This window comes from Astatotilapia calliptera, chromosome 7 (assembly GCF_964374335.1).
Source record: "Astatotilapia calliptera chromosome 7, fAstCal68.1, whole genome shotgun sequence".
Classification (NCBI taxonomy): Eukaryota; Metazoa; Chordata; class Actinopteri; order Cichliformes; family Cichlidae; genus Astatotilapia; species Astatotilapia calliptera.
In genome coordinates this window covers 20,593,615-20,611,653 of record NC_137428.1, presented here as the reverse complement: position 1 = coordinate 20,611,653, position 18,039 = coordinate 20,593,615, and the positions used below count along the sequence as shown (strand labels likewise).

At 40.0% G+C, this 18,039-nt stretch overlaps 1 protein-coding gene across 6 annotated transcripts in view; it reads left to right on the top strand.

Moving 5' to 3' along the window:
* arhgap24 (Rho GTPase activating protein 24) overlaps positions 1-18,039 on the top strand; it is an 88,692-nt gene that overhangs the window by 55,417 nt on the left and 15,236 nt on the right. For 2 of the 6 annotated variants that reach the window (XM_026173541.2, XM_026173544.2), the window contains one exon: positions 13,744-13,866. In XM_026173541.2, coding sequence (XP_026029326.2) covers positions 13,744-13,866 — 123 coding nt within the window. Of the gene's footprint in view, positions 1-5,597; positions 5,837-11,278; positions 11,517-11,639; positions 11,760-12,730; positions 12,827-13,743; positions 13,867-18,039 lie in introns of those variants that run through there. The other 4 variants (XM_026173543.2, XM_026173545.2, XM_026173547.2 and 1 more) reach the window with 4 other exon arrangements.

Below are 18,039 nucleotides of genomic sequence, written 5' to 3'. Positions count from 1 at the left end.
TTTATATATAAACATATATAAATAAAACCACCTTTTTTTTACATTAGTAGTTCATTTTGTGCATAATTTTATATTCTAGGTAATAATAAATTAATTAAAGCAACAAAACAACCTGAAGAGCCGGTTCGGAGCCGAAAGAGCCGGCTCTTTTTAGTGAGCCGAGCCGAAAGAGCCGGTTCTCTAAAAAGAGCCGGAAATCCCATCACTAAACCCTACTCTCTATCTTTACCATGTCATTTCAAAATTACAATTTAAAGTCTTTCAAAGGAATAACATCCATAAACCATACGCAATATATGTAAGTGTGACTCAATTTGGTTGCACTATGCATATATGTAGCTTTAAAATAAATCTTGCCAGAGGAAGAAAAATCATGCTTGGTGGAGAACATTCTCCTAGCCGGTTCAAATTTCACTTTGCTTGGCTGCTTGGGGGAGATAACAGAACAGAGTCCTGAACTCACAGCTCCCCGCCTGCTTGTAAATCCATCCTAGTTAAGACATTCTCATGTGAAAATCCAAGGCAACAAATGAGGAGAGAAACTAGACAAAAGAAATACTGTATTGTACATAATGTTTGGCTACACATGAGAAAAAGCTGAATGATGGCAGTGAGGAGAGCAAAGGTGGGAACAGTGAATTAAAGCAGTCTGGGAAGTTGTAATGAGTATTTCAATAAAAGTGATGTGTTAGAAGCCAAGAGTGCAAACTGACTCTCCTGACTTTAGCTGAGACATCCTGAAACCTGTCACATTTAAACCAAAAAGGTGAAAAGTGTTGAATGAAACCAACATGTCTCTTTGATTACTTAACTGGTGGGGAGGTGGCAAGTAATGATGCTAGACCAACTAATAATATCAGCTTTGTAGAGTCTGCATATTCTCCACAGGCGTGTGTGGGTTCTCTCCAGCTACGCTGGCTTCCTTCCACAGTACAAAGACGTCCGTGTTTTTAAATTAACTGGGGATTCTAAATTGGCGCGGAGTGTGGATAGCTGTCCATCTGCAACATTGCAACATATTGGCAACCTATCACTGCAGTCATAGCCTCTCACCTTATGATAAGTCTTTGCTGTACTAGTGGAAAAACCTCAGCAGAAGGTCAACACTGAGAGTCTTCATCATCATCTGCATTTCTTTGTCTCTCCAATGCATCACTTTCTAGCAGACAGTGCAGTGTTTTAGCCAACTTTGTCAGGGGGGAAAAAAAATAGTGCTAGCAATGCTGCAGTGATCAATATGTAGACTCACTTGTTCGTCCATCTTACTGAAGCTCACACTAAGCACTGAATGTCCAGATTGCAGATATTTTCATACCTGAGTGTTTTATGGTGCACAAAGGGGTTTTCGAGAAAGATGACAATCAGTGTATTTGAGGAGGTCTTTGTGCAGCATGGGTAAGGGTTGCAGAGATCTCCACAAGCAATTTCAGCAACATCTTAAAAAATGAATACAAAGCCATCCTTCAGATGTGTGAATATAGAACTAAAACTCAATAAACTGGTAAAAAATCTCCTCAAAATTGTGAAACTTTGACCTTAGAGCCAGTATATTCACCCAGTCACCTGACCCTATTAAGCAGATTATTATAGAAGTGCACAGTGTAACTTGGAAACACATTTCCTAATAGTTATCCATATTCATGTTTCTTGTTTTATAGCCATAGCCACCAAGTAGAAAATGCATTGGTGGGAATCTCACGTCCAGCATGATAAATGATGACTGCCAGTGAGATTTATCTCTATCAAAATAACGTTGCCCCGACAAGCTCCTCAATCTCTCTACATCGCTACAGCAATCTAGGAAATGAAAATACTGATTTATACTTCTCATGGAAGTGTCCAAAACGACTTCATTTTACAAGGTGAATGAAATTAAAGGAAAAGATAATTTGTGTTTTCAGAATTTCTATTCTTCACAAGAGCTGAGCTAGGGAAAAGCTTGCATGCATATATATTTTTAAGTCTATGGGTTCTCGTGGGGAAAATAGATTCAACCGTCTATTCTGCCTCCATTATTCAAAATATACCAGAAGTCACGTCTCCACAGCCCTGTGTGAAAGGTTCAAAGGGCTTCCCAAAGGCCAGGCTGACTCAGACTACTTATTTTGACTGCAGGGACTGCAGGTGTGCATCTACCCTGAGGCCCTCATCAGTGCTGAAAGCTGATATTAGAAGGTATTACTGAGTGGGGCAACAGGTACTTTGTCAAGTCCACTCCTTGTTCTTTTCTCTGGTGAGGATAAAGGAAAAGCTCACTGCAATCTTCAAGCGCCAGGAAGTTTGTCTCCCAGTGGCTCCATCAACAATATTGTAATTGATTTTAGTAATCAAGTAGCAAACTGCATCATCTAAAAATATCCTTGTTAACAATGAGGATATTTGAGGCTGATGACATGTCTTTATTTTTCTTTTTCCTCTTTTTTTGTTTTTGCTTTTTTACCACAAAAGTCCTTTGATGGGTGGAATCCGATATTACACTGTTTGTGTGGGAATTACCCCTGACAGCTTCCTGTATGTAAATGAAAAACGTTTTAGATGTCGGACAAACATTTTGGTAGTGCAGAGTTCACATCACTGAATTCTTTGGCAATGACTCCCACACAGATTTACAGTCTCCCAAGCCAGGGGTGCACGACACGTTTGTCAAATCGGTTATAGTGTGATCCAGTGTGTTTACATAACCGTGACAACGTATTCCTTCCACACAGACTGAATGCATTCACTTAAAAAATACAGTATACCACTCATCCTGTCAGATACAATCCAGCCCCACAGAGAGCTTAGCTGTTCAAAGTGTCTCTGGCTATACACAAAACAAATTCTCAGACAGTGTGGTGATGACGATACCAGACTAAAAGCACGCTGTATCTGTGGGAGGGTTGACTTCTGTGAGGCCATTTGAGGTTTTTCTCTTGGATCTGCGTGTTCTGCACCTTTCCAGAAGTTTCCCTCCAGCATCATTATGCCTGTATCGCTAATGTAATGTTTTAACCTCACAGCGTTGTGTGCAAGTGTTCAAGTGACAACAGCTGCTAGCCCTCACCAAAACTCAGTGCTCCCTAACATTTAAATGAGATATCAATCCAGCAGCTAGTAGCCACTAAAGCTGTCAGTGCTCCAAAAGGTTCACTCGTAACGATTTTGGTATTTTAACAAACTTAAATTGTTATCATGAACAACTTAAATGTGTTCGAAGTCTGCTTTATGCTGCCACGGCAATAAATAGGTTGAACAGAATGATTGTGGTTTCTTAACGACACCAGAGAACCTACATGAATATCATTTGGGAATGTTTACAGTTTTCTTTTGTGGCTTTGGACCCTTCTTTTAAAAAAACAAGTCGCATATTAAAGGATTCTTCTGGTCTTTTCCCATCCATTAGCACGTTCACTGCGTATCGCCTATGCTTTACACCCCTGCAGCAGCTTTTCAAAGCAAAACATAGCTTATTTTAGACTGTTTGATTCAAATTTCCCCACCCCGAGGGCAGCCAACAGTTTCCATTGGAGGAAGGCGTGGATATACCAGTGTTATCCTTTTGTTCTTTTTCTAGAAGAAGAATATTAATACATTCTTTGAAAAAAGCTTATATTACATTAAATCACACACTAATAATAAAACCTAAAAAAATAAAATGCTGGTATGTTTAAATCTGACTGTGTGACACCCCCCCCCCCCCTTACTGCACCTCTGCTTTAGTGTCTAGCCTTTATGATTATCATGCCAGCTTACGTTACAAGCTCTGGGCTTCAAGGCCTGCTTGAGCCGCACTTCCTTCCTTCAGAAGTTGAAATTGATTCCCCTTACATAATGGTATATTTACAGCAGCCTTGGCAGAACACACAGACATAGCTCTTTATTTAGTTGGCATGAAATCAGAACAGAGACACTTGGCTCTTTGACAGTCCTGTGACCTCCCTGAACGGACTGACCCATTGCTTCCCTGCTTGTGCTCATGACAGCTCATTGAAACTCAACTCACTTTTTCTACCCAACAGCTGCAATTTCACTTGATTTCTTTTCATATCCTGTGACGACAGAGGTGAATGTGTATTCGCAGAATAACTTGATAATAACTTGTTTGATTTTTTTATTTTTTATTTTTAATGCAACTACACCTTAAAACATGACAACCTTGACTTCGACTATGCATATTCTTGTGGGTTCAACTAGACACGGTATCATGTTAGCCTTTGAAAAGTAAATAATACAGCGATTTTTGAGATGTGGCTGTTAGTCTCCTTTCTTTTTTCCTTCTTTTTGATGCCAGGGTTATCCACTTTCCTACAGGCGCCTGTAAAAGAGACAGTAGAGCCAAACAATCCTTGTCCCCTTTGACCTCCCCACTCCTATTCACTATGTTACTCATTCGGCATCAGATGGTAATGGATAGCCATAGAAACATCTATGGAGTCTGTGTTCTCTGCTAGACAAGGTCTTTAGGGATTCAGGCTAATGTTGTGATGTCTGTCTTCAGACTACATCTATTGACAGGCAAGGACCACCATGTCACCAGGGTGAGAATTAGCCGTCGATACCTTGCTGTGGTGGTGATGGGGGTGGGGGGTGGTGAAACGGGACACCCATTAGAAATACGTGGGAAGATATAACTGCAGAGAGGGGAGCTGTATCACCAGCAGCGTGGCAGACTTGTAATGAGAGTATAGCTGTTTTGAAAATACTTTGAAGGACGATTTAACGTTTTAAAAACACAGACAGAAAATATATAACCTTATTATAATGTAAGTTTAGGAATTATTTTTGATTGTATAAAATGTCACAAGAAATGAAAAAGGTTAGCCTAAGCTCCTCAGGTGACCTTTTTGAGTCGATGATCTATATGTTCAGAAAAAAGTAGCAAATCCTCACATTTGAGAAGATTTAAGCATGCGCTGACCTTTGCCATTTTTGCTGATGATGACTCATTTTGCAAATACATTTATGTTGTTATCTTAAAAGAGGATGACTCTTAGTTTAAGCATAAAACCAAGATAGAGAGACAGCCAAAAGCTAGTGTATATTTTTTTCTCATTTAGTAAATCAGCCATGCAAACTAAGGCAAATTAAACAGCTTAATCTCCAGCATACTTTGTAGCCGAGTGTTCATTCAACCTTCTGCTGATGTTTTTCCACTAGTACACCAAAGATTTAAGGTTTTTAGTTTTGATAAATCAATTGCATCGACTGATATAAAGTGGAGTAAAAAAGCAGAAGTTTTAGTCTCGTACACAAACTCTAAATGTTGTTTATTTTGTCATTAATGCCTGATTGCACATTTGAAAGGTCAATATGATTACATCATTATAGTCTTAATGTTAAAAAAGCATTGTGGTGGGAATGGGAGATTCCATGTTTGCACATGGGGGTCATGCCCTCTGGAGAACCCTGGCCTCTGTTAAGCCTAAGCCTTCAGAGAGCTCTACCTATTGTTCCCATTACAGTGCTCTGCAGAAGTTTGTGGATGTGTGTGTGTGTGTGTGTGTGTGTGTGTGTGTGTGTGTGTGTGTGTGTGCTCACCAACCTCCCCCTGCTTTTCCAAATCCCCCCTTCCCACCCCCTCCCTCCCATTTCTCTTTCACACCCTCTCAGCTGTGCTCACTCACTCATTCTGAGCCGGGCCAAAAACTGACAGAGCAGCTCCTCCAGTCAGAAACTCCCGTCCTCACATTGACTCAGACAGCCAGGACTTTGTAACTCATTCAGGACGCCTCTTTATTCCCCCCCTCCTCCAACCCTGGGTTTGCCGGAGATAACGAACGAGGGATGGAGGTGGTTCATCAGTCGATTCATAGCTTACCCCTGTATGGATTAACTAATTTATTGTCATCCCATCAAGGTAACAGTAATGAGTTTATTATTTGAGCCTTTTGAAAGCTTTTCTATGCACAGCCTCTGTCCTGCTACTGCTTAAGTATTTCCTTAACTTGTTTACTACAGGCTTCTTTGTTACAGCTGCATGTTTAGACCATCTGGAGATGATATTACTCATGAGTGAAATGGACCCTGTAGATAAGGGTACCAACAGTCATAAACAAAAGATGAAAAAGAAAATGGGAGCAGTGGTTTTTTTTCTTTTTGTTTCCGCTCTTAATACTCATCATTCCGTATGAATGGACAATTCGCTTTGCCGTGTAGCGTAGCTCGCCAGCCAGTGACCGACTTCCTGTGATGTTAGAGTCATTTATGATGCACGGACCTCGGAGAAGACTATCATTAGACCTATTATTGAATCTCAACTTGCCCCTGCTTGCACACAAACAAGACGACTGCAGAAGACAAAAGAGAGGAGACGCTGATGTGCTCCTTTTAATCTCAACATGGACACACACAGGCTGGGAGAACTATGACACATATTTTTTTCATTTATCACTAAACAAGGTAGTTACAGTGTCTGCATTGTTTTCTCTGCCAGCAGCAGCTGCTTCCTCCACTTGGCAAGATGTGCAGTCAGGGTCTGGAAGAGCTTAACATTTCACAACAAGTCTGCAGACAAAAATCTATCCCATGTTTGTGTGTACGGAATATTTAGCTCATTTTGGCCCCTTTTTTAACACCTACTGTGCTCCCTTTGCCTTAATTTTTTTTTCTATGTGGTTATACCGCAGGACTGAGGTTTGCAATTATCAATTCAATGGACTAAAACTGCTTTGAAGATATGGAAATGTCATACTGTTAAGGTTTGCGTTCTATACTTTAGAACCACATTACATTAATATTTTAGCATTTTTAATAATAAGTATCTTATTTTTCGACATATGTGCAAGAAAACCGATATGCTGTTTTCAGATCTTTTCTCCACATGTGAGGCTACAACTGCTAGGTAGCTTTTTAGCTTTGCACAAAGCCTGGAGGCGGGGAAACAGATGGGCTGTCTGAAGGTATTTAGGGGGAAAAAAACTCATTTTGACAAATCTGCCTGCCAACAACTCAAAAGCATATAAACTTTAAATCAAGTTGTGTTTTTACATGAGTTTATGTGCCAGACAAAATCATTCTGCTAAGCTAGCGGTCATCATATTTGATGTAAAATATATTTATATGAGAAAGATGTCAATCTTATAGTAACTGGAACTTTCCGAAATATATAACTGAAGCCAAAAGACAGGCTCTTCACATCCACTTATATTATATGTTTACTATTCATGTAACCTATCATAATACTTGATGTAACTACAGGGTGTGAGTATCCTGGGCCATTCATGCCTGGTATTACTGTTTATCGGCACAAAACATAACCATATATTGTATGGTCTTTATCCACACTGTGGCGCTCTACATAGATGCACTCCACTGTGGCTCCTAGAGGGCTCAGTGAAGACATGCAAGTCAAAGTGAAGTGCACGGGGGATCCAGGTATTTGTGAGCAATTACAGCACAGTGGGATTCTTTGTTGTCTCCCACCTGTTTTGAGCCATTAGTTAATGCTGTGTGCAGCTGGTTTGGCCACTTATTAAAGCCAGTGGTTACAGCTGGAATGAACAGTTGTTAGCCGTTTGCACTGAGCCCATCTAAGATGGCCTGCCATTCACATGTAAAGGTAACTGAACCTGATCCCAGGTTGTCAGTGAGAGGCTATAGTTTTGTTTGCAGATGTGCTCTCAAGTTGTTAATGTAGTTTATGCACAGCTGCAAGAAAAGTTTGTGATCCGTTTGGATTTTTTTTGTCCAACTCATATGGACGAACAGTCTGACTGAACTGAAAATCCACTGAAAGTTGTCTATGTTATTGCAGAACAGTGTGTGAAGTTTAAAGGAGCTGCAGCGCTCCCTACCAGAGTTGTGTGCTGGAGCTGACTGTGTTATTATCCCATCTCTGTGACATTATACAGATCCTAGAGGAGGAAAAAAAGCATCTGAAACTGAATGTTTAAAGTAGTCTGAAGCTTTACCATTGTCCTCACAGAGGGCACATGTATACAGTCTGCATATATTCTCACCAGTATTATAGGTCAAGATGTTGAACATGAAGACAAAACTTGCTCCACCAGGCTTTATATTTGAGGTTTTGGTGTGTGTGCAATACCATACTTATTTAAACACAGTGTTTCACATTCTGTCAGAAAGTTGAACATTTGCCTCATCTGTTCACAGAACGCTGTTCTCAAAAGAAAAGGAGTTTATTGCAAAGCTGTCTGGTTGCCAATTCTCCTTGCAGCTGCATGCAGTTCAGTTTAGCTGTGTCTTTCCTGTGTTTGTTGCTGTATCAGGTTTTGGGGTTGATTGTATTAATCCTCTGTCTGGTAATGCTGATCTTGAAGTAGCAGATGAAAGCCTAAACTAACTTTTGGTACGTGCTCCACTGCAGAGAATATCACCAGTAGAGTTACTGCTAAAACATGAAAAATATGGTGTTTTCCCTTCTCCTTAACGTTTCTTCTATGAAGTCTCAGTGTGAACAGGGAATCTTAATGTCTATGTCTCACTGAATGGAAGCTGCTTCTGAAGTAAAGGTCTGAAAGCTGAGGTTTTCTTTCTTTTTTCTTTTTTTTTGTAAAACTTTGGAGCAGTTTGCCAAAGCATGGCAAATCAGGCAAATTGTGAAAGCTGCCACGGTTGTCTCTTCAGGTAAAGTCGTGTTATACATGAAGACCGTCTCTGCATATGAACACCTACTGAGGTTGATCTCATTTATAAAGTCATAAAAGTGTTTCTGTTTTTTTAACATAGTATCAGCCCAAGAATTGTATGAGAGAAATACTTTGTCCGTAAAAGAATCAGTCAAAAATTATCTTAATTTATTATAGTCAGAATTTAACCGGTGGCTCATGATTTGTGAGCTAAATGTTAATTTCTTTCTGAAGTTAATATTATTAATTATTTACCACCATTTCCATGCCACTGAAAGTAGATAAGAATAGTTTTAGGGCATAAATCAGTGATTGACCTTTGCATGCTGGGAGACGATGGGATTATCTGAATGCTCTGTGCTTCTAAATAGTAAGATTCTCCAAACACTTACCACTTGAGCCCTAAATAGTTTATATTCTCCATGTGCTAAGTGAGTGTGACATCTCACCCAACCTTATAAACTGAGGCCAACTTAGGCCGCTATGGAAGAAAGCGGATCATCAACAGGAAATGACAGGAGGAAGAGCAGTGTGCTGTAATGCCCATGGTATGCTGTTTAATCCTGTTGCACGCTTGTTTAACGGCTTCACAACTGTTGTTTCCTAGAGGAAATGCTCTGTCTGTCCATGCAAGTAATGGAAGGCTGATTGGTTTTAAATGTGGACAGAGGAACTCAAAGGGACACCAGGGAATTGCAGTTACTTTGCATGACAATTAACGCAAACAATGCTGGCAGGGTGGAGATGCCTCTGAGTCAGAAACCTTTCTGGCCAGTGGGAGTGATTGGTGTAACTGTGGGTAATGACTCAAAGCAGTGGTTAAGAATAATCACATGCTCAGGTTGAGAAATATGTCAGGTTGACCTTGTTGAGGCAGTTTGTATAAAGCGTTACGCATGCGTCATTTCCTTGATGCTACAGCCTAATTAATTATTGCTGTTACACTGGACCTGCTGCTGCATAGTAAACCGATTCATCATTTGTGCTTTAATGTGCATATATGGATTCATTTTAGTTTCTTAAGATTGGGTTCTCTTTTTGAAATATGCAGTGTAAACTTATACGAATCAAATCAGCTTGTAATACAAGGCAAAAAAACCCAACTTTTTTTTTCTTTGCCTTGTTCAAAGGTCGTGTACCACATGAAAAGACCAAAATTAAGAAGATTTAATTGTTAACTAGTATGCATTATAGGCAGCTTATAAAAGAAATACATCAGTGAACTACACTCATAGACTGGATGTCTAGTCATCTTAGGTATCACAAGCAAGGGGTTGAAGTGCCTGCTCATACAGTAGTCACTTCTTTAGTATTGATTTTACTCCATAGTGAACTAAATTTACAAAATGTACCTGATGCTAAACGCTAAAACTAGCGATTCAGATCAAAACTTCATCAGCTCATTACCAGTTGGGTGATTTTCTTATTCGCCTTTATATAATCCTACTTGTTTTTGGATCCATTGCCCCCTGCAGGCCATTAGAAAGAATGCATCTGTAGGCACTGTGGCTTAGTGTTTCACAAATAACTCTGCACAGTAAGTCGTCTTGATGCATGCTCAATCATACAGGTCTTCTGTTCATCTGGATGTAGCGTTTTCACTGGGAGAAATGTTTCGTCACTCATCCAAGTGACTTGTTCAGTCTCAGCTGACTGCAGGTTTCCCCAAACAGTACATTTGCACAGTGACTGAAACTAGCCCGCTGAATGAACACTGGGCTTTGAGGTGAGTTCCTTGATCATTAATATGCAAATTGTCATAACTATTGATCACCAACCACTGATCAAAGCCCATTGATCAATGGCCATGAGAACCATTCACAGAGAGTTGGGGAATGGCTGCAGTATTCGCATCTGTATTGTCTGCTTTAAGTTTAAAATGATATCATTCAAATCAATTCAATTCAATTTTATTTATACACTACCAATTCACAACAGTCGTCTCAAGGTGTTTGAGGTGACTGTGATACAAGAGTAAAAACGAATGTAAGGCTGTTACACAGTTACAAAATATCCCATTTGTTTCTTTAGTGTTATATTTGAGGGTATAATATATTAACAATGCTTTGACCTTGATATGTCACCACATAATTACACAAATAAAATGCATTCCATTTACAACGTTCTTCAATTTGCTGCTTAGGTCTGCTTTACATTTTAAATTATATCATATTAATGTCAAAATGTAACACTGATAGTCAACTGCAACAAAAATTTGAATAATGTGCATTTATTTCTAAAAATGTTTGATTTTATAGCATAATTTATTAACAATCCTTCAACTTTGATATGTTACCTCATAGTTGCAAAAATAAAATACATTATATTTGTGTTGTTGTTTAATTGGTTGCTTATGTCTGCTTTACATCTAATATTATACAAACTAGCCTCTGCCACTTTTTCAAATTCTTCATTTCATATTTACACGGTGACAAGATTCCACGGCATATACAGAAAACATTTGGTGAGCGTTAAGTTACTATGTTGAATGTGACACGTGAAATAAATGTAAATGGAGAATGTAACATTGGATATATGACGTTAAAAATGAATTGAAATTGTAGTGAGCCATTTGGAATGACCTATGCCTTCAGCAGGAACAAGTGAGTTCAGTACTGACAACAGGGGAAGTTGGACCATAAGGAGTAAATCATTCGCCCTGGAACCCGAAACGGCTTTGCACGGCCCTGGTCGCCACAGTCTCACACGGTGTGTCGGAAACAGTAGGCACACTCAAACCCATCGATGTGGCGCTCTCACCCGCTCTTTGAATTAAAGCTAATATTTATCCCCCGCTTTCTCGAGTTTGCTACACGGAGGACTCCGTGCTGGATTAAAAGCGGAGGCGCGGTCTCGCAAGCGAGAAGTGTTTTGGAGCGACGGAGCTTTTACGCCGGTGGCCAAAGAAACACTCCCATGTGCGAGCACGAGTGAGCGCCTCGGTTACCGGTTAGTCACCGTTTTGGTTCTGTTTTCGTTGACAAACAGCCTCACTGAATGACTGACCGACTGCGTGTCGCAGGTCGAGGGAAGGTAAAATGACGCTGCGGTTGTGATTTGTGCGGTTGGGAGGTGAGCTAAAGCTGCCGCTTTGTTTTTGTTTTCCTCGTGAATGGCCACGTTCAAACATTTACTGGAACGACCGAATAAGTTTTCTGCACGCATAAACACAAACGTCAAGTGTCTTCAAAGGTAAATATGTGGGCGTGGCAAGGTTAATGAATCGTATCCGCTTCGCGCAAAGTGTAATTAATTAATGGGAACTCTGCGAACGATCAATAGCGGGTCGTGACTAATCACTGGATTAGGAAAGCGAGAGAGCGCATTAGACTACTGTGAGAATGACTCTTAGTTTCTGGATACCGATCGAAAAATGGATCAAAACTTAAACGACTTTAATGTGAGAGCCGAATTGCAAACCTTTGCAAGCATTGATCAGGAACTTTTACTCTAACGGTGATTAACGGATGCTTAGATTGATTATCAGTAGGTTAAACAGCTACACGTACTGCTGTAATGATATTTAGGAACCATATGAACATTAGCAACCCGCCAGATCTTTTATTTTATTAATAAAATGGTTTAAAGAGTGGCTTCAAACATAACTACTTTTATGATTTTTATATAGAATCTAATAGTTGCTAACTAAAGGTAGCCCCCTATTGGATTAGTTTGTGTTTTATGGAACATGTAACCTTAATTGTCATCCTTGACTGTTAATGATGAGGTAAATTTAATTTAACTTAATGATTGAGGTGTCTTCAAAGTCTGAATACTGTCAAATTTGGCAAAATGTATTTGCTGTATTGTATTTTTTGCTTGTAAAACATTGCTGGGTATTTTAGTTAGATTTTTGTGTAATCTTTACTGTATAAAAAGGTCAAAATTGTAGCAACTTGGTGAAGTCTACCAGCCAAAACACATACGTTTCAAGTGTTCCTGGAGTTTGGGCCTCTTCCAATTTTTTTTTCCTCTTCTCCATGCAAATTGGAAGTGATGAAGTTGTGCCAGGAACCTCTACTCTGCTTATTTCAACTGTATCAAACTGATTAGCACAGTTGGGGAGTGCTGGTAATGTACCCGTAACCTTGAGGTCATGCAAAAGTACAGCAAATGTATTGTCCTTAGCTAGGAAGACAAATTTCCTTTTTTTTACCTATTCTTCAAGACACAGAGAACCCCACCCCACTAAATTGATACATGCTGACACATGCTGTGATGTCTGTGCTGTTAGTCATGGGATTTTGAGAAGCCTACAGGTAACAGAAGGCGCTTTTAAATTTACACACTTCGTAACGCGATACTAGCCTTGCATTTTTAACTATTGCACCAAACTGACAGCTCCGGTGTTGAAAGCACTATTTATGCAACATTCACATTAAACACATGCATGACTCTCTGTGTGAGCCAGCAAACAGTTTAGGCATCTCTTTTTATCTCTTTCTTTGTATCACTTCATTAGGAGTAAACCTTGCCCCCCCCCCCCCCCCCCCCTGCTGACCTGTCATGTTGTGTTCTAGTCTATTAATAGTTTTCATATGCAACATGCAGATTTCATCCATCTGATGCGATCACTGTGGCAGGATCCCTGGTGGTCAGAGTCATAAATAATTAAACTGCTAGTCTGACGCCTCATTTGTCTTCTTAAGAGCTCGTCTCTTCTGCATCCCTGTGAAATGCAGCAAGTTGTTTTGTTTATCTCGATGAAGCTGATGTAAAGGCTCTGTTGTCATAGTGATCACTGCAGCCAGATTGGTTATGTGAAACAGGTACAGTCTCCACTTCAGTCTGTCTGGTATGACATGACAGGAGAGTGCTTGTGGCCATTATCCACAGGTTAAATCAAGATACAGAGCCTGCCTCTAATGGAACATGCTGAGAGACAAGCATTTGCCTTTGACTGTGTGGTGCGCGTGTTTCAGAAGACGTATAGTTGTGAAATGGAGTTCAAGTAATTTATGTCAAACAAAGACATTTAATGGCAACCTTGGTTACCAGAAGGTCTTATCTTGTCATTAGTCTCTGTCCGTTCAGAAATGTGTTTTGCAGCCAGCTGGTGATTTCTTGTCGTGCTGAAAAACGTTATTCTCGATTCATGTTATTTTAGTTCTTGCTGGAGAGCGTGCAGTTTTGGATCTTGCATCATTTAAATTTTTCCTCCCATTTATTTATACAGGTGGAGAAAGAGAGCGGATGACAGCCAACCATGAGACCTACCTTCTTATGGCCAGCACCCAGAATGACATGGAAGACTGGGTGAAGACAATCCGAAGAGTCATCTGGGCGCCTTTTGGTGGAGGTTAGTACATACTATTTTGGTTTCCAACAGTTGTGAAACGAAGACGTTGAAGATGTTTTGTCTCCAGTAAATCCAGCCCACATCTTCTCTTCACAGCATTGTGCTCTAGCCCCTACCTGAACGTATAAACTCACTCTGTGTTTGGTCAGCAAAACCCATTTTGGACAAGTAAAAGTCTTAATATATGAATATATTTATACAATGTGCATACCTGTGGAACGTGCATTCAAAGTTTACCTGCTTTATTGTCATTTGAATTATATCAGAAGTAACAAACGATTGTGATGCAAAAACACAGATGAATATATTTATACAATGTAGATATAGTTGAGATGACCTGCTGAATCTCGCACTGAAGATCAGAATGGAGGAGAAAAGAGATTTAAGTGACTTTGAAAGTGGAATGGTTATTAATGCCAGACAGACTGGTCTCAGTATTTCAGAAACCATTGATTTACTGGGATTTTCCCACATAGTTGTCTCTAGGGTTTACAGAGAATGGTCTGAAAAACTGAAACTACCCCAGATTCTCTGGGTAAAAATGAATTGTTGATACCGCAGAAGACAATACCAGACTACTTCAAGTTCATAGGAAAGCAAAGTAATTAAAATAACTACTAGTTGCATATTTTGGATATGCTCTTCTGCATGTCCAAGATATGTACATCTGAACACACAGCGTATTAGTGGTAACATTTATTTGAATTATTCTGTTTTTAACTGTTTGAATGTGTAGACATCAGCAAGACAACCTGCAGAAGTTCAAACACAGCTGTAGAAGGGGGACGAAAGGTGATTTAAGCGACGTTGAATGTGCCATGGTCAGTGTTGGTCAAGTTACTTGAAAAAAGTAATCAGTAACTAATTACTGATTACTTCCCCCAAAAAGTAATCCCGTTACTTTACTGATTACTTATTTTCAAAAGTAATTAATTAGTTACTTAGTTACTTTTTAAAAACACGATTTACAACCTGAAGAGGTGATAAAGCGATAGATCTTTCAGCCCAATTCTACTTTTTCTGCATAATCCATCATACAAAATGTAATCAAATGGAAAAGTCTCTTTTTTTTTAACTTGTTTTATCAGTTTTAATCTTTTAACTTTATGCATCAAGCAAAAAAATGTAATTATATGCAACATTCTCTGACTTGAATAAATTAGTTTAAGATTTAAACCTATTTTCTGCACATTCCAGCACATAAAATAAAATATTTTTAGTGTTTACACTCACTCTGTTTTACTTGCATCAAATAGATGCAAGTAAAACACAGCAGAAAATAAATAAAGTCAAAGACTAGCGGTCCTGTTGCTCTATTTTCACCGTAAAGCAGGACTGGGGGTAGGCGGAAGTTTACCCTGGTGCAGGTGTGCCGCGGTCAGTTGAAGAATCCACGAGTTTCTCTGTGAGTTTCCCATTATGTCGTTGCGCTCTCGGTGCTTGCTTGGAAGTTTAGGGATTTTTTTCGCTGTAAAAAGAAGTTTTCTTCCCACGCACGATGGACGCTAATGTTTTTGTCACTTTTTACGGAATCAAACTCAAAGTAAGGTCAGTACTTCCACGCTTTAAACGCTGCACGCTCATACTCTCTCCCACAATCGATATGTGGTCCATTGTTGATCTGCACACAGCTGTTGTCACTAACGGCGCACTCGCTTACGTCACTGTCATGAGACATTCTCGCAAAAAATCACGGTTTTAGTAACGCAGTAACGCAGCGTTCCTACGGGAAAGTAACGGTAATCGAATTACCGTTTTTGCAATAGTAATCCCTTACTTTACTCGTTACTTGAAAAAAGTAATCAGATTGCAGTAACGCGCCCATCTCTGGCCATGGTTGTTGTCCAACACAACCGTCCTTATGGTTTACAGAGAAAAAGAGTAAACCTCAAGTGAGCGACAGTTCTCTGGCAGGAAGTGTCATGTTTGTTCTAGAGGTCAGAGGAGAACGACCAGTCTGCTGAACAGTGATGCAAAAGAGCATTTCTAAATGGACAACACATTGAACTTGAAGCACATGAACTGTAGCAGCAAAAGACCACACTGACTGCCACTCCTTCCAGCTGAGAACAGGAAACACCTACTCTTTAAAATAGGAAAACAGAAGATTTAAAAAAACAATAAAGCATTTCCTCATCAGATGAGTCTTGATTTCTGCAACATGCAGAATTTGGTGTAAACAGCATGAAAGCATAGATTACTTGTATCAAATGATCAGGCTGCTGGTGGTGATGCAATGGTGTCGGGTATTTTCTGGGACACTTGGACACCATGTCCCTTCATCATCACTGTGTACCCTACTGATGGAAGCTTCCATTAGAAAGACATGCTATTTTACAAAGCTCAAATAATCTCAAAGTGGCTTCTTGAACTCGGAGTGAGTTCACTGTAACGAAATAGCCTCCACAGTCAGCAGATCTTAAATCCATCACCTCTGGCATGTGGTGGAACGGGACAAATCTGCAGCAACTGTGTAATGTGGATGTTTCAAGCAGCAGTCTATGGCACAAAGAGCTGGTAAAGTCCACTGAGTATAAAATAAGAGTGTGCTGGCATTTAAAACCTTTTTTTCCCCTTGTGGCATCATGGCATGTGTTCCGGGTGGCATTATCACAGTACTTGGCCATTACTTGACATAATAATGTTTTCAGTGTCTTTTGAAGTATCAAATCCAAGTCTGTGCTTCTTGAATCTCCACATAGCATTTTTGTTTTTCATTTCTACCCAGCCTGGTCATGTCATGTAATAAAGGAACACAAATGCATTCTATAGCGGTTACATGTGTCAAGTGAGCTGAAATCTAATCATAAAATAAGCTGTGAGTCATCGCTCAAGTGCATGATGCTGTAATTGTTCTCATGAAGTTGTTCCTGACTTTGGAATTAGCGTGCTGATTACCGAGCCTCCCGCTGCGCCGCCGTGGTTTCGTTATCCACCGCCTTGGCAGACACCGGCCTACTTTGTGTAAGAACAGGGCACAAGTGCAGCATTTGTAACTGGACAGCCAGTTCAGGCAGCTCTCAGTAACAAAATGAATAGAGGAGGCAGAGCTGGCCCCTCTGTTTTCAGTGCAGGCAGCTTGATGTCTATTGCAGCTGACTGCTCTTCAAAAGGATGAGCCATTCGTCAAAGATACCACACGAAAGGTGGCTCCATGCTGGACCAGAGCCAGGCTGTCTTTGTCTCTGTCATGCACACATATACAGAGCCCAGACACATGCGCGCACACACCACACACACATATTCCAGCTTTTCACATTTTGCAGTAGCAGCAGAAGCTAGCTGAGCACGGATTGGCTGACGAGTGATCCTGAAGTGTGGTGAAACTCTGTTCAGTAAGTGACAGGAAGGCGGCTGCCAGAATGAATGAGCCCCCCTTGAAACCTTTACCGTCATGCTGTGATGCCACTCGCTGCGATGTGGCATTAACCGCAACAAACACTTAAGCAGGAAAGAGTGTGAGATGTGCAGCTGCGGCTTTTCCGTCTGGATCTTTGGAGATCTGTGTCATGGTAAATGTCAGTTGTCTTTTCGTAGTTTGGGGAAGTGTTTGAATTTGAAAAGAGCTTCTTTTAATATTTTCAAAATGCCTCATTTCCAAGCCATGTTCCCTGTGGTAAATGTCAGCTATTCCAGACTGCTGTGCCATTTCTGTCCAGTTTTGTCTGATCCCTGTGCCGCACTGACTTTCAGTAATAGTGGTGGTCATAACAATTTTCATCTATTAATTCAGCTCCTCACCTCCTGCGCACTTGTGCACTTTCAGCTTCAATGTGGCTTCCAAAACTGTCATAACTTACAGTAAAAAAAATTGCTTTTAAATGTGACCCCACAGATAAGCAGCACACAGTTAAGTACATTTATCTGTCTTCTGGCTTTGGATTGCAGTGTCCTCTTCTAAACTTCCTTTGATCTCAACTCCATAAAAGCTGGAGAAAGTTTGTTTTTAAATGTCAGTCGGGATGTGAGATCAGCCATCATTTGCCTTTATATTATGCTTCTGAGCTTTAAGTAGTATTTATAGACTATCAGTAGGAGGGAACAAATGTTTTTAACCATATTGTGTCTAATTAAGTGGCAAATTTTAAATTATGTTCATTCTTCTAATCATAAATACAGATCACACTCCGAGAGTAGTTGTCCTAACTGTTAATTTCATCCATACCAAATCTC